Source organism: Oncorhynchus gorbuscha, linkage group LG13 (genome assembly GCF_021184085.1).
Source record: "Oncorhynchus gorbuscha isolate QuinsamMale2020 ecotype Even-year linkage group LG13, OgorEven_v1.0, whole genome shotgun sequence".
Lineage (NCBI taxonomy): Eukaryota > Metazoa > Chordata > Actinopteri > Salmoniformes > Salmonidae > Oncorhynchus > Oncorhynchus gorbuscha.
Genome location: NC_060185.1, coordinates 8,807,784 through 8,824,832, shown reverse-complemented (window position 1 = coordinate 8,824,832; position 17,049 = coordinate 8,807,784). Strand labels below are relative to the sequence as shown.

Genomic DNA, 17,049 nt, shown 5'->3' with positions numbered 1-17,049 from the left:
CTACTGCCTCTTGGCTAGCTTACTACTGCTCCCTAGAGAAGATTCAGACAAATTTTGAGACAGACTGGATCTTCTGAATCTGCGAGACACAGAAAGCCCTGAAAGTAACAGAAATAATCTGTCATGTTGTAGTATTGGAAAGGTACCGTGTTTTCGGTATGCCAGGCAGCACACAGTTATTTAAAACAGTTTGTTATTTTACTTAATTACTTAAGCATATTGTATTTTTGTGTAGATTGCGTGGGCCTTGAACAAGGGTATAAAGGCGACCCATAAGAAGTTCTGGGATGTAGAGCGAGGCGTCACCTACATCCCCTGGAGCAAGGTGAAGATGGAGGAGCTGGAGGGGTCCAGGGAGGGAGGCATGCTGGACGCAGACACACTCTGTCCAGGTAAACATCTGTCTTCCGCAACCTCTACACTGTCTGCTTTGGGTGATTCTCAATTGTCTTCCTTGATTCCTCACCTCCTCTCTCCTCGCCTCCTTCTCAAAATGCATTGGAGAAGATTTCTGGTTCCTCTCCTCAGCCCTCCTCCTCCAATGCACTTTGAAGAAGGATGTGAGTAAACAGGGTTTGAGGGAATCAAGGAACCCTGTTGAGATTCACCCTCTGTCTAGATGTAGAATTATTGTGGCCTGGAGTTTTTCCTGAACTCGCAACCTGGCCTAAAACTTTTCCTAGTTGGGTCAAGTGGTCTGAAGAAATTCCTGTCGAAGTCAGAAGTATTGGACACAGAGTTAGGTTATATCTATCTCTACATTGCTCGTGTAGCTATTCTGTTTTAAGTGTATAATTATTCCTGATTGATTGGTCTGTTTTGTCAGAGTGGGGAGATGACGTGAAGGAGCTGACTAAACCAGGAGGACTGAACAACGGAGGAGGAGTGGATGCCATGGAAACCGAGGGAGCTGCCACCGCCCATGTACAGGTAACACCCGCTACAGGGGACCCAATGAAACACAGCACAGACAGCAGGGATCCAAAGAAACACACTAGTTTGGGCGTTCTGCCTCACCATAGTATCTCACCATCTCTTTTCTTGGGAAACAGAGTTTATCCTGAGATTTTGTTCCTTAGTTGTCAGTTTTCTGTATGTTTTTATTAAAATTGCAGGTTTTTACAAGTGTTGGTATAGAAATGCATACACTTTCCCTCAACACAAATGCAATAATGTGAGAAAGTGGATGAATAAAATCAGATTTACTAGTGTCATGGCATGGGTGACTAGTATTTCACAGGTATTCACTCACCTCAGTACATCACCTATACAAAAACTAAGGTCCATATTGAAAGGCTGTTGTATAGCTTTCTTCCAGTAGTAAGTCAACCAGTCTGAATGCAATGATCCAGTTTCTGCCTACATGACACAATACTCCCCAATAAAAGGAAAGGCAACTTTACTCGTGAACACTTGTCTTTTCACTTGTCTAATCACAAAAAAAAGGTTTCTTCCTGATATTAGGTAGGATCTAGGGATGTGACAAATGAAACATTTTTGATCATGTTTAAATGGCTTTTTTTGGGGATACCGTTTAACAACAAAATTCACAACATTTCATGTGAATTCTCAATGCAGCTGTGCTGCTGCCAGCAATGGTTTGAGTCTCTCTCAGTACGCGCCCCCCCCCCTTTCAGATGGCTAACTATTGCGCCTGTACTGCCATTACTGTACCTCAGTTCCACCTTGCAAAAGTTTTGGATTTCCTTCTCATTTAACCTCTCATAGTATTGCACCTGTTCTACCATTACTCTACCTCCCTTCTCATGTAACCTCTCATAGTATTGCACCTGTTCTACCATTACTCTACCTCCCTTCTCATGTAACCTCCCATAGTATTGCACCTGTTCTACCATTACTCTACCTCCCTTCTCATGTAACCTCTCATAGTGTTGCACCTGTTCTACCATTACTCTACCTCCCTTCTCATGTAACCTCTCATAGTATTGCCATACAGGACGTCCCTGCTGTCGCTTGCTTTCCTCTGACGTTTTCCCAACTGTTAACTACGACGACGACGTAGTGGTGGAGCGTCGTCGCCAAAATTAATTGATTTCTCGACTCTTTGCATGTTGACTCCCGGCCCCCGAATCCCAATTCTGAGTGTCAAGATTTGATTCTGCTTAGAATAGTCTTTCTGGAGCGGAGAGACTAGTTGCTGTACTTTGCAGAACACAAACTCACACCTCTCATAGCGAGCTAGCGAAGGACTGAGCGAGAGGGGACTGGCATAGTATAGGCAGTTCGGCCACCAGGCAGACAGTCAGAACCATGCACTAGGCCTATCTATCAGTATAAGCTGGTCAGCCACCAGACAGTCAGAACTGTGCACTAGGCCTATCTATCAGTATGTTGGTCAGCCACCAGACAGTCAGAACTGTACACGAGGCCTATCTATCAGTATGTTGGTCAGCCACCAGACAGTCAGAACTGTGCACTAGAGGTCGACCGATTATGATTTTCCCACGCCAATACCGATTATTGGAGGACCCCAAAAAACCGGATACCGATTAATCGGCCGATTTAATTTATTATTATTTTATTTATATATATATATATAAACCAAATTGAACATGTTTAATTTATTTATAAATGAAACATGTTCAATTTGGTTTAAATAATGCAAAAAAAAGTGTTGGAGAAGAAAGTAAAAGTGCCATGTAAGAAAGCTAACGTTTAAGTTCCTTGCTCAGAACATATGAAAGCTGGTGGTTCCTTTTAACATGAGTTATCAATATTCCCAGGTAAGAAGTTTTAGGTTGTAGTTAATATAGTATTTATAGGACTATTTCCCTCTATACCATTTGTATTTCATTAACCTTTGACTATTGGATGTTCTTATAGGCACTTTATTATTGCCAGTGTAACAGTATAGGTTCCGTCCCTCTCCTCGCCCCTACCTGGGCTCGAACCAGGAACACATCGACAACAGCCACACTCAAAGCAACGTTACCCATGCAGAGCAAGAGGAACAACTACTCCAAGTCTCAGAGCGAGTGACGTTTGAAATGCTATTAGCGCGCACCACGCTAACTAGCTAGCCATTTCACATCGGTTACACCAGCCATTAGGCTGATAGGCTTGAAGTCATAAACAGAGCTGTGCTTACGAAGAGTTGCTGGCAAAACGCACAAAAGTGCTGTTTGAATGAATACTTACGAGCCTGCTGGTGCCTACCATCGCTCAGTCAGACTGCTCTATCAAATCATAGATTTAATTATAACATAACACACAGAAATACGAGCCTTTGGTCATTAATATGGTTGAATCCGTAAACGATCATTTCGAAAACGAAACGTTTATTATTTCAGTGAAATACGGAACCGTTCTGTATTTTATCTAACGGGTGGCATCCATCAGTCTAAATATTCCTGTTACATTGCACAACCTTCGATGTTATGTCATAATTATGTAAAATTCTGGCAAATTAGTTAGCAATGAGCCAGGCTGACCAAACTGTTGCAAATACCCTGACTCTGCGTGCAATGAACGCAAGAGAAGTGACACAATTTCACGTGATTAATATTGCCTGCTAAACTGGATTTCTTTTAGCTAAATATGCAGGTTTAAAAATATATACTTCTGTGTTTTGATTTTAAGAAGAAAGGCATTGATGTTTATGGTTAGTTACAGTCATGCAACGATTGTGCTTTTTTTCACAAATGCGCTTTTGTTAAATCATCCCCCAGCGCTGCATCGATTATATCCACCGTTCCCAGGCCGTCATTGTAAATAAGAATATGTTCTTAACTGACTTGCCTAGTAAAATAAAGGTGTAAAAAAAAAAACTAAAATTTTAAAAACATCGGCAAATTCGGCGTCCAAAAATACCGATTGTTATGAACTTGAAATCGGCCCCAATATTTTATTTATTTTATTTTACCTTGATTTAACCAGGCAAGTCAGTTAAGAACAAATTCTTATTTACGGCCTGGGAACAGTGGGTTAACTGCCTTGTTCAGGGGCAGAACGACAGATTTGTACCATGTCAGCTCGGAGGTTTGAACTCGCAACCTTCCGGTTACTAGTCCAACGCTCTAACCACTAGGCTACGCTGCCGCCCCGTTCCGATTAATCGGTCGACCTTTCCTGTTCACTAGGCCTGTCTATCAGTATGTTGGTCTGCCACTAGGCAGACAGTCAGAACTGTGCACTAGGCCTGTCCATCAGTATGTTGGTCTGCCACTAGGCAGACAGTCAGAACTGTGCACTAGGCCTGTCCATCAGTATGTTGGTCTGCCACTAGGCAGACAGTCAGAACTGTGCACTAGGCCTGTCCATCAGTATGTTGGTCTGCCACTAGGCAGACAGTCAGAACTGTGCACTAGGCCTGTCCATCAGTATGTTGGTCTGCCACTAGGCAGACAGTCAGAACTGTGCACTAGGCCTGTCCATCAGTATGTTGGTCTGCCACTAGGCAGACAGTCAGAACTGTGCACTAGGCCTGTCTATCAGTGTGTTGGTCAGCCACCAGGCAGTCAGAACTGTGCACTAGGTCTATCAGCAATCAAAAGCTGTATGTTGCAAAGGAATGCTGTCTCTCTGTTTCTTGGCTTGCAACTTCAGTAAAGCAGGGTCTATCATTAATAGGCCAAGATGAAATTCAAAAAGCAACAGACCAAAGACTGAACATACTCTGGCATCGTTAGCAAAGAGAGAGCAGACGAGCCAGCGTGAGGAAGAGAGAGAGAGAGAGAGAGAGAGAGCGAGAGAGGGAGGGGTCAGGCCGAAAGAACTGTGAACATGCAGTGGGGCAAAAAAGTATTGTCAGCCACCAATTGTGCAAGTTCTCCCACTTAAAAAGATTAGGCCTGTAATTTTCATCATAGGTACACTTCAACTATGACAGACAAAATGAAGAAAAAAAATCCAGAAAATCACATTCTAGGATTTTTTATGAATTTATTTGCAAATTATGGTGAAAATAAGTATTTGGTCACCTACAAACAAGCAAGATTTCTGGCTCTCACAGACCTGTAACTTCTTCTTTAAGAGGCTCCTCTGTCCTCCACTCGTTACCTGTATTAATGGCACCTGTTTGAACTTGTTATCAGTATAAAAGACACCTGTCCACAACCTCAAACAGTCACACTCCAAACTCCACTATGGCCAAGACCGAAGAGCTGTCACTGTATGTAGTCTGCACTGTTGCACTGTCTTACACGCCTCACAAATTCACCAAAGTAGCCTAAACTTTCACCTCTTCCTCTCCTGGTTTTATTTAAATGACAACCCCCCCCCTTAGGCCTTTTATAGCCTAACGTCTAGTTGGGCTGTAACACGGAAGGAAAATCATGTCTTGTGATGACTATTGCACTGTGATGTTAACAGATTTTTCCAGTTAGGGACTTTTCTTAATGGTTCCAAATTTAGTTTCCTCCATGTATCTTTCCCTTCTAGTAGGGCCGTGTTGGTCATTGATACAGATGAAAACAGTTTAGCATAAAAATAAAACCTTTTATGAGTTTGGAATATGGATTTTTTTTTCTCACAATTTTCTTTGCTAGTGTTTGGCTCCCTCAATGATTGGGTTTTCACCATATCAATATCAACTGCTGTTCAAAGTCCTTATGTCTCTTTTTGTTCTTTTCAAGCCAAATATTTTTGACATTCTAATTCGATTGACATTAGTTTGAACGGAATGTAATTCTGAGACTCACCTCATGACTGTGACCATTACACCATTCTGTGATGGGGGCAGATAGGCATGATGTCCACTCCCGTGTGAATATACTTACTGGCGTGACGGAGGCAGAATGATCTATGCTATCGTGAAGATCATTGAACCAGCTTAACATTTGACTCTCACTTAACCCTAAAAAAACAACAACATATGTTTCTCTTTGAGATGATTGGAAGGAACCACCTGTTGCACCGTCCTTTAATACAGAGCATTCGGAAAGTATTCAGTCCTCAACCTTTTCCACATTCTGTAATGTTACAGCCTCGTTCTACGTGCTCCCCCCCTTTCTAAATTAAATTACACTTCAATTGTTGTGCCGACGGGGGCTTCACATAGTGGTCAAATAACAGTGTGTTCGTCGTGTACACAGTTTAGCACATCAAAGTGCATTTGGAGGTTTACACCAGTGTACACACTACTTATTTTCCCCAATGTAGTGATTTTTATATATAATATATAATACCACATAATGACAAAGCAAATAGTTTTTAGACATTTTTGCAAGTGTATTAAAAAATAACTGAAATGTCATGTGTGTAACTATTCAGACCCTTTACTCAGTACTTTGTTGAAGTACCTTCTGGCAGCGAACACAGCCTTGAGTCTTCTTGGGTGTGACGCTACAAGCTTGGCACACCTGTATTTGGGGAGTTTCTCCCATTCTTCTCTGCAGATCCTCTCAAGTTTTGTCAGGTTGGATTGGGAGCGTTGCTGCACAGCTATTTGCAGGTCTCTCCGAGATGTTTGTCTGGACTCTGGCAGGGCCACTCAAGAACATTTGGAGACTTGTCCCGAAGCCACTCCTGCCATGTTCTTGGCTGTGTGCTTAGGGTCGATGTCCTGTTGGAAGGTGAACCTTCACCATGGTCTGAGGTCTTGAGTGCTCTGGAGCAGGTTTTCATCAAGGATCTCTGCACTTTGCTCCATTTATCTTTCCTTTAACCTGACTAGTGTTCCAGTCCCTGCCACTGAAAAACATCCCCACAGCATGTTGCTGCCTCCATGCTTCACCATAGGGATGGTGCCAGGTTTCCTCCAGATGTGATGCTTGGCATTCAGGCCAAAGAGTTTAATCTTGGTTTCCTCAGACCAGATAATCTTGTTTCTCATTGTATCAGAGACCTTTAGATTCCTTTTGTCAAAATCCAAGCGGGCTGTCATGTGCCTTTTTTACTGAGGAGTGGCTTCCATCTGGCCACTCTACAATAAAGGCCTGATTGGTGGAGCGCTGCAGAGATGGTTGTCCTTCTGGAAGGTTCACCCATCTCCACAGAGGAACTCTGGGAGCTCTGTTAAAAGTGACCATCGGGTTCTTGGTCACCTCCCTGACCAAGGACCTTCTCCCCCAATTTTTCAGTTTTGCCTGGCGAACAAAAACTCTAGAAAGATTAGGTGGTTCCAAACCTATGTAAATGTGACATTTTCAGTTTTTTTTTAAATAAAAAAATTAACTGTTTCCTTTTGTCATTATGGAGTGTAGATTGATCAGTAAAAACTAGTATTTAATCCGTTTTAGAATAAGGCGGTACTGTAACAAAATGTGGTCATGGGGAAGGGGTCTTTCTCTGATCGCACTGTAATGCTCACAACACAAATAATCCAATTATTTATTATTCAAAGGCTTTTAGCCGATGGCTTCACATCAAGTTTTACCTGTTAGTTTGTGTGTGTGTGTGTTATAAATAATTAAATTGTACCAGAGGCTGTTTCTTGGTACAAGGCACATCAGAGTTGTACTACTACGGACAATTGTGTTTTTAACTGTGATCCCAGTTCTTGCACACAAACAAACATGACCGCTGTGGCATGTGGAGCAATCAAACACAACACGAGTTTATGATAGTCTTCAGAAGCAGGCTTGAGATGATGAAATAATAATTAGGGATTAATGAATACATGCTCACGAGAAGGAAGAGACTATAATCCCGTCTAAATGTCATCTTTGCTGTTTAAAAAAAATTCTGGAATATTTTATCAACAGAATATATTCGTTGTCAAACCTGCCTCAACGTCCTCTATTGCAATCTGTAACTTTTAACATGGAACAGTTGTGAATGCCCACATATTGTGGTGCGACAAAGGTTTGCTGCTCACTACGTTTCAAATACTTCATACCACCTAGTTCAGTATCACGGCAATAGTCTAACCCTGAAACTGACTCCACCCTGAAACTGACTCCACCCTGAAACTGACTCCACCCTGAAACTGACTCCACCCTGAAACTGACTCCACCCTGAAACTGACTCCACCCTGAAACTGACTCCACCCTGAAACTGACTCCACCCTGAAACTGACTCCACCCTGAAACTGACTCCACCCTGAAACTGACTCCACCCTGAAACTGAAAAACTGACTCCACCCTGAAACTGACTCCACCCTGAAACTGACTCCACCCTGAAACTGACTCCACCCTGAAACTGACTCCACCCTGAAACTGACTCCACCCTGAAACTGACTCCACCCTGAAACTGACTCCACCCTGAAACTGACTCCACCCTGAAACTGACTCCACCCTGAAACTGACTCCACCCTGAAACTGACTCCACCCTGAAACTGACTCCACCCTGAAACTGACTCCACCCTGAAACTGACTCCACCCTGAAACTGACTCCACCCTCAAACTGACTCCACCCTCAAACTGACTCCACCCTCAAACTGACTCTCACGCTCCTCAACTGGTCTTATCTGCCAGCCTTTTATTTTAGTCAACCAAACAACTTGAGGTTATCACCCAGGTAGGTGAATGAGGTGAACCTGGAAGATGATACTTTTAGCACCCCGAACAGCTTTCAACAAAAGACACCTGCGGTGGCTACTACTTTAAAAAAATAAAACGTTTTTTTTTTGTAGTCCCGTTCTGTGGCTCCAAGTGACACTGTGTCAGGATCGTCACGAGGCCTCACGAAGGTGAGTGTTTCTGGACGTGGAATATGGATATCGCAGATCCGTTCCTCGCTGGGACTAATACTGAGGAACCTCTCCAATGGCTGCCAGGTAAAGGTGACGCTCCCTCCCCTGTCGGAATTTACGGGATTGTTCTCGTGACATATTGGGGGGGGGGGGTCAAGTTGCAGAAACAACTGAACGAGCCACAGTTACTCTAATCTATCACAATTCAAGTTCCCACAAATGACCTGAAATTGGCGTCCGAGCAGAACAGCTGTTGTCATAATGCTGTTCCTGCGATATCAGATATATTTTATTGCTCGATTTACAATATCCCGGTGTTTATTTGTGTAGGGTTCTCGTGAGGAGCTCTCTGTGGGCCAGAAGTCATGAGGTGAGCTGAAACAATGTTTTTCTAATGTCCAGGACTCCCAGCTGATCACCATTGTATAAAAGGAGCATTGCTCTCTCACCCTGGGAGTTTCAGGCCTTTATCAAACCATATTGATATGGTTACATAATTTGCGTATTTGAAGAGAAAGATTCCTAAACAAATCAAATCAAAATGTATTTGTCACATGCACATGGTTAGCAGATGTTAATGCGAGTGTAGCGAAATGCTTTGTGCTTCTAGTTCCGACAATGCAGTTATTCAGTAAGGAAACATACAGGATCTTATCTACCTGACAGTGATCTCAAATGTTATACTCAGTTCGGTTACATTTAATCGTCAGGAAGTAGAAACAATAAGACTGTTAACCACCTGTAGGGGGCCGGGGGGGGGGCACTGGCATTAGAGTTGTGGGTCGAGCAGGAATGAAGGAGGCAGACAGCCTGTGGGCCCCACGGTGGAGCTCCACCGCAGGATCCTCTACCGGTGGAATCTGAGACCTGGGTAAGGATAGATCTCCGCCCACCCTCTACCCGCGACCTCCCTGCAGTGGCACTATGGCTGTGTGGTTATGTTGGAATTGAATTCAGTTTCATGTCACCAGAAGTGTACATTTTTTAAAGTGCAAATGCATATGAACACTATATTGAGCACCTAAACATTGCTGCTACTTTCATTGACTAGGTGAGATCCTTTTTGGATTTGGTGTACAGAACTACAGTTTTCATATGCATTTGCATTTTTCTAGATTTTAAGCATACTACATTATTTATTTACTCTGATATATATAAGCAATAAGGATATGATTGTTACTCTAGTCTGAGAGTGTTATATATTATGGTGAACTATTCACGAGTTTAAGCTTTTACAATTCAGCATTTCTCTGCCAATTTAGTAGTTACATTTGTATTTGGGCTCATAATCCTCAGTTTGTATGTTGTAGCTATAGGAAAGCTTATCTACTAAAATATGGAGGGGGGGGGCAGTGCTGGGTGGAAATTGCTTATTGTCACAGGTCTAGGATCAGCTTATCTAAAGATGTAAAAATTGATCTAGGATCAGCTTATCTAAAGATGTAAAAACAGATCTTGGATCAGCTTATCTAAAGATGTAAAAACTGATCTTGGATCAGCTTATCTAAAGATGTAAAAACTGATCTTGGATCAGATTTCAGGGGCAACAAAAACAATGTCCTACCCCGGAGGTTGAGTAAATGACATTACTAAGCTGCACCCGGAACGTACTACGCCAGGACATTCACATTTATTTTATCGTAGTCCCATGTGGGTTTTAATGGCATTGTCACGAGCAGCTCTGAACAGTTGGAAACTGGATTTTTAAAGAGCTGACTGACTCTCTGCTAGACACTAATAAAATACCCATCATATCTGGCTCTGTGCCCTCTCTGAATCGTGGCATTGATCACTTGAGCAGAATTCTTTCTCTTCACAACTGGCTACGTGATTATTGCAATGCAGTGGATGTAACTTTTGTTGACAATTTCGATACCTTCTGGAAACAAAGCTCGTTTTATAAGGAGGATGGGGATCCACCCAAAATCATTTGGGTTCCTGGATCCTTTCACAGCATTATAAGGCTGCGTTGAGACAACAACTTATCAATGACCCGAGCCCAGCTCAGTTAATCCCTACCATTGTGTCGCTGAGTCCTCATAATGCTTCAGCAAATGTACATTATCCCAGGGGTGTTGGAAGACACAATGTAAGTAACCTCATTTATGTCACTCTAACTGTCCTGAATGCCTCTGCTGATCCTACAGCTCTGTTGTATGCAGTAATCATGTGCCTATGAACCAGATCGATATTGTTAGCACTGAGGCGTGTTCGCCCGGGGAGGAAGTCCACTGTGTGCAGCTCACCCTGCACAAACATAAATAACATGAGCATGTCTACTTCTGCGAAGCTTCACAGTTGAGCAATGAAAACAAGCAAGCATCACAGAAAAATGCTAAAAATAGCCCGCGTTAACATATGTGTCTTAAGAAGCAAGGTTTGTGAAATCAATAATTTGATAGTTACTTTCTGACACTCAGTCAAATCAAATTTTATTGGTCACATGGTTAGCAGATGTTAATGGTCACATGGTTAGCAGATGTTATTGGTCACATACACATGGTTAGCAGATGTTATTGGTCACATACACATGGTTAGCAGATGTTATTGGTCACATACACATGGTTAGCAGATGTTATTGGTCACATACACATGGTTAGCAGATGTTAATGGTCACATACACATGGTTAGCAGATGTTAATGGTCACATACACATGGTTAGCAGATGTTAATGGTCACATACACATGGTTAGCAGATGTTATTGGTCACATACACATGGTTAGCAGATGTTAATGCGAGTGTAGCGAAATGCTTGTGCTTCTAGTTCCAACAGTGCAGTAATATCGAACAATTCCCAACAACTACCTAATACCGTTGATGATAGTGGTAGCAATACAAGGTTATGACATTTACAGAAATGATAGGAATGCTAATGGTGGTGTTGCTGTTTTATATTCAGAACCACATTCCTGTAAAAATTAGAGAGGATCTCATGTTAAATACTGTTGAAGTAATATGGCCACAGGTTCATCTGCCTCACCTAAAGCCCATTCTGGTGGGAAGCTGCTATAGACCACCAAGTGCTAACAGTCAGTATCTGTATAATGTGTGAAATGCTTGATATAATGTATGTGATGTCTACAGAGGTATATTTTCTGGGTGATTTTAATTATTGACTGGCATTCTTCAGGCTGCCCACTCAAGAGAATGCTTCAAACTGTAACAAATGCCTGCAACCTGGTTCAGGTTATCAGTCAACCTACCAGGGTATTTACAAACAGCACAGGAATGACATCATCAACATGTATTGATCACATCTTTACTAATGATGCAGAAATGTGCTTGAAAACAGTATCCAGATTCATTGGATGTAGTGATCACAATATAGTAGCCATATCTAGGAAAACCAAAGTTCCAAAGGCTGGGCCTAATATAGTGTATGAATGAGGTCATACAAGAAGATTTGATGTAAAGAATATTTGTTGGTCCATGGTGTGTAATGAGGAGCGAACAGACGCTGCACTTGACACATTTATGAAATTGTTTATTCCAGTTACTAATAAGCATGCACCTATTAAGAAAATTCCTGTAAACTGTTAAATCCCAGTGGATTGATGAGGATTTTAAACTGTATGGTTGAGGGATGAGGCAAAATGATTGCCAATTAAGTTTGGCTGCACAACCGATTGGCAAACATACTGCACATTGAGCAATCATGTTACTAAACTGAATAAAAAAATAATTATCTACACTATGAAACAAAGATAAATGACAAAAAGAATGATAGTAAAAAGATTTGTAGCACCTTAAATGACATTTTGGGCACAAGGGCAAACTCCGCTCCATCATTCATGATGGCTCATTCATCACAAAACAACTGATATTGCCAACTACTTTAATAATTTTTTTCATTGGCAAGATTAGCAAACTTAGTCATGACATGCCAGCAACAAACACTGACCCTACACGTCCAAGTATATCTATCCAAATTATGAAAGACAGGAATTGTAATTTAGAATTCTGTAAAGTGAGTGTTTGAAGAGGTGATTGTTGTCTATCAACAATGTCAAGCCACCGGGGCCTGATAACTTGGATGGAAAATTACTGAGGGTAGTAGCGGACAATATTGCAACTCCTATTTGCCCTCAAGCCTGGAGGGAAGCAAAAGTCATTGTTACTTAATAATAGTTTAAAAACAACTTTACTGGCTCAAATAGTCGACCAATCAGCCTGTTACCAACGCTTAGAAAACTTTTGGAAAAAATGGTGTTTGACCAGATACAATGCTACTTTACAGTAAACAAATTGACAAACGTTCAGCATGCTTCTAGGGAAGGACATTCAACAAGCACAGCAGTTACACAAATGACTGATGATTGGCTGAGAGAAATTGACGATAAAAAGATTTGGGGCTGTTGTGTTCGACTTCAGTGCAGCTTTTGACATTTTCTATCATAGTCTGCTGCTGGAAAAACAGACCACAGAGGGTGTTCTTTGATGGAAGCCTCTCTAACATAGTCCAGGTAGAATCAGGAATTCCCCAGGGCAGCTGTCTAGGCCCATTTGTACTTTTTTTTCAATCTTTATTAATGACATGACACTGGCTTTTAATTAAAAAAAATTGTTTTTTAAATTCAACCAGGTAGGCAACAAGTTCTCATTTACAATTGCGACCTGGCCAAGATAAAACAAAGCAGTTCGACACATACAACAGTTACACACATGGAGTAAAACAAACAGTCAATAATACAGTAGAAAAATAAGTCTATATTCAATGTGAGCAAGTGAGGTGAGATAAGGGAGGTAAAGGCAAAAAAAGGCCATGGTGGTGAAGTAAATACAATATAGCAAGTAAAACACTGGAATGGTTTGAGGAGTGTGTGTATGAATGCGGATGACCCAACACTATACATGTCAAATACCACAGCGACTGAAATGACTGCAACAATTAACAAAGAGTTGCACTTAGTTTCAGAGTGGGTGGCAAGGAATAAGTTAGTCCTAAATATTTAAATTTAAAGCATTATACTTCACTAAACCCTAATTCTCAACTAAATCTTGTAATAAATCATGTGGAAGTTGAGCTAGTTGAGTGAGGTGACCTTGGATTGTAAACTGTCACGGTCAAAACATATTGATACAACAGTAGCTAAGATGGGGAGAAGTCTGTCCATAATAAAGCGCTGCTCTACCTTCTTCACAACACTATCAACAAGGCAGGTCCTATAGGCCCTAGTTTCTACCTTCTTAACAACACTATCAACAAGGCAGATCCTACAGACTCTAGTTTTGTTGCACCTGGACTACTGTTCAGTCGTGTGGTCAGGTGCCACAAAAAAGGACTCGGGGGAAAATTGCAATTGGCTCAGAACAGGGCAGCACAGCTGGCCCTTGGATGTACACAGAGAGCTAACATTAATAATATGCATGTCAATCTCTCCTGGCTGAAAGTGGAAGAGAGATTGACTTCATCACTATTTGTATTTCTTAGAGGTATTGAAATGTTGAATGCGCCGAGCTGTCTGCTTTGAACTACTGGCGCACAGCTCAGATCCCCATACACACCCCACAAGACACCCCAACCAATCATCTCTTCACAGTCCCCAAGTCCAGAACAGACTATGGGAGGTGAACAGTACTACATAGAGCCATGACTACATGGAACTCTATTCCACAGTACTACATAGAGCCATGACTACATGGAACTCTATTCCACATCAGGAATAGAGTCAAGATGCAAGCAGTAGAATTGTATTTCTTTTTTTAACATATAAAAATACACTTTATGGAACAATGGAAGCAACAAAAACAGACACATGCATACACGCGATAGCATATGCACTATACACACACACACGCGATAGCATATGCACTATACACACACACGCGATAGCATATGCACTATACACACACGCGTACACATGGATTTTGTACTGTGGATATGTGGTGAGCAGGGCAGTTGACGTGGAAGATGTGGTTGTCGATTATGGCAGCCGCCCGTATCTCTCTGATTCAGAGGGGTTGTTTTAAATGCAGGAAGACACATTTCAGTTGAATGCATTCAGTTGTACAACTGACTAGGTATCCCCCTTTCCCTTTAGCGGGGACAGTAAGGGGCCTGAAGGCACACAGTGTATGTATTGTGAAATCTGTGAATGTATTGTAATGTTTATTTTTATTTTTTTAAATAAATGGCCTTAATTCTGCCAGTCCTCAGGAAGAGCAGCTGGCAACAGCTAATGGGGATCCATTATAAATACAAACTCTCCTTTTGTAGCAAACCAATGATGTGTATTGTTAAGTGACTGTCCCACTGGATGTCATAAGGTGAATGCACCAATTTGTAAGTCGCTCTGGATAAGAGCGTCTGCTAAATGACTTAAATGTAAATGTAAATGTAAATGTGTATAAACCCTGGATGGCTGACAGGTGTTGCTGTATTGAAGCCTCCATGCAGCCATCTTGGTACTCCATTGTGTAAAAAAATGTTTGGGAAGCTATATAAATAATTTTAATGTCTACATTGACACATTTATTCTAATTATATGCACATTAATGCATACTTTAAATGTACCTTTATGCGAGCTAAATGAGAAATATAAAACCTTTTCCTTTAAATTTTATTTTTTGTTGTTTTTAGAGAGTACTAATGTTACTGTCCTCACTACAACAGCAAAAATAATTTAACATGTCATTTTGACCTTTATAATTAATGTTAATTGAAATACTGTAGAATTCCATTCATTCCTAGCATGGAGGACTGCTCCATAGAGGACGATAGAGAGCTCTAGTGACCAAAAGTCTGTTTATCATGTGCAGTGCCATTGAGGGCTTCCGCCATTTTAATGTAGTCCACATGGTGAGACTTCATTGGCTGATCCTCCCAACCAGTCATGTCCAGCTGGGTCATCAGGAGAGATCACCCAATCGCAAAGAAGAAAATTGATTGCCTCAATGGCGCGGCCTATGCCGTCATGGCACAGAAACAAAGATCAGTCCTCTATCTATCTCTATGGACTGCTGCTACTGGTGGCTTCAAAGCCCCTCACTGGCCAATACATAGCATCTGCAATCCAGGGTTTATATAAGTTATTGGTAGGAACGGGGTAAATTACACATGCCAATTAACACACGTCTAGTGATGTCAGGGAAAAGTAAGTAATTTAGTCTCGTCTACTTTGTTTCCTGCAAATACTTTTTTTTTTTTTTTTTGGTTTTGTAGGTCTAACTCTACTAATGTAGTCAAGTCGGTAATTTTGAAGTAGTGGTACTTTCACTTGAGTACAGAGTTTCAGCACTCTACCCAGCCCTGCTAATCAGTTGTCTTTATCAAAGGAGGGGAAATTAGTGATTGCTACATCCTATTTTTTAAATCTATATTAATGATATATATACCCATGAATTCTTGACAAATATAACTTAGCAATGCCTGATGAGCTTGAGTTTAACTGTCAGAACACAAAATACACAGTACATGTTTGTTTTTTTACTCCATCGTTTGTAAACAATGTAATTGCAAACTAACACTTATAGCTTTCGAAACGTGGTTAAAACCTATCATTTTGATCTCATGGACGTCGGTCCCTTTCATCCAGATTCCCTTCTATGAATTTGAGAGTGGTTACATTACTCCACCCCCCCCCCCCCCCCCCCCAATCCCCATCCCTAAGCTGTTTACCTTAAGGTGACGTTATTGTTTCATTTACAGATTTGCCTCCCCCCTTTTTGAAAAAAAAAAAAAGCTTTTTATTTGTTTGGCTTTGAACTGCTTAATACTGTCAATGAACTCGCAGCTCATGTGCAAGTCCCTCTAAGCCTTTCGTATCTGTTGCTGATGAAATTAAATCGGCCCCAATTAAATCCAAGGACAAAGAAGTTATGTGGATACAATGAAACCAAAAGGTAGGTTACTGGTAGTGTGGTACAAGCCACTAATATTTTTATATTTTTGCTGCCCGTTTCCCTTCAATAATATGGTGAATATGTGTCAACATTAGACATAGACAATCAATAGAAAACTGAAGAGAACTCCCAAGTTCAGTAAGTAAAAGGGGATGACAATGCTTTAAAAAAAATGTATATGTATGAATCTCATTTGTTTATTAATCATTCTTAATTGATAGAAATACACATTTTTTGTGTGAATTTGTGATCAAACGGAGGTATCCTTTTCTCTTCTTCCCAAAGATGAGTTGATTGAGGGATGTTCACAATATCTGAAGGTATCACAACAGTTCTGAATAGGACCCCTGTACAAGAAGTGTTTTTCAAGCCTGTTCCCGTGGACCCACAGGACTGCATATTTGTTCCTGTCCAGCATGACCCCCAGGTGCTTCAATAAGCCCGTGATTAGTTGATTCAGGTGTGTGTGTGTTCGACCAATCACTTTTGGCACAGACATTTGTATTTATTTTTAAAACTCACACAGCCTACTATGAAACATAATTACCGGCGCCAGCGGTAACCGTATCCATAGCTACCTTGCTTTTGAACCGTATTCTACAACTTGAACATA

The 17,049-nt window shown here is 41.2% G+C and overlaps 1 protein-coding gene across 1 annotated transcript in view; it reads left to right on the top strand.

Moving 5' to 3' along the window:
* LOC123992480 (SR-related and CTD-associated factor 4-like) overlaps positions 1-17,049 on the top strand; it is a 48,506-nt gene that overhangs the window by 17,740 nt on the left and 13,717 nt on the right. The window contains exons 11-12 of the mRNA XM_046293646.1: positions 236-392; positions 827-930. Of these exons, the coding sequence (XP_046149602.1) occupies positions 236-392; positions 827-930 (261 nt within the window). The remainder of the gene's footprint in view (positions 1-235; positions 393-826; positions 931-17,049) is intronic.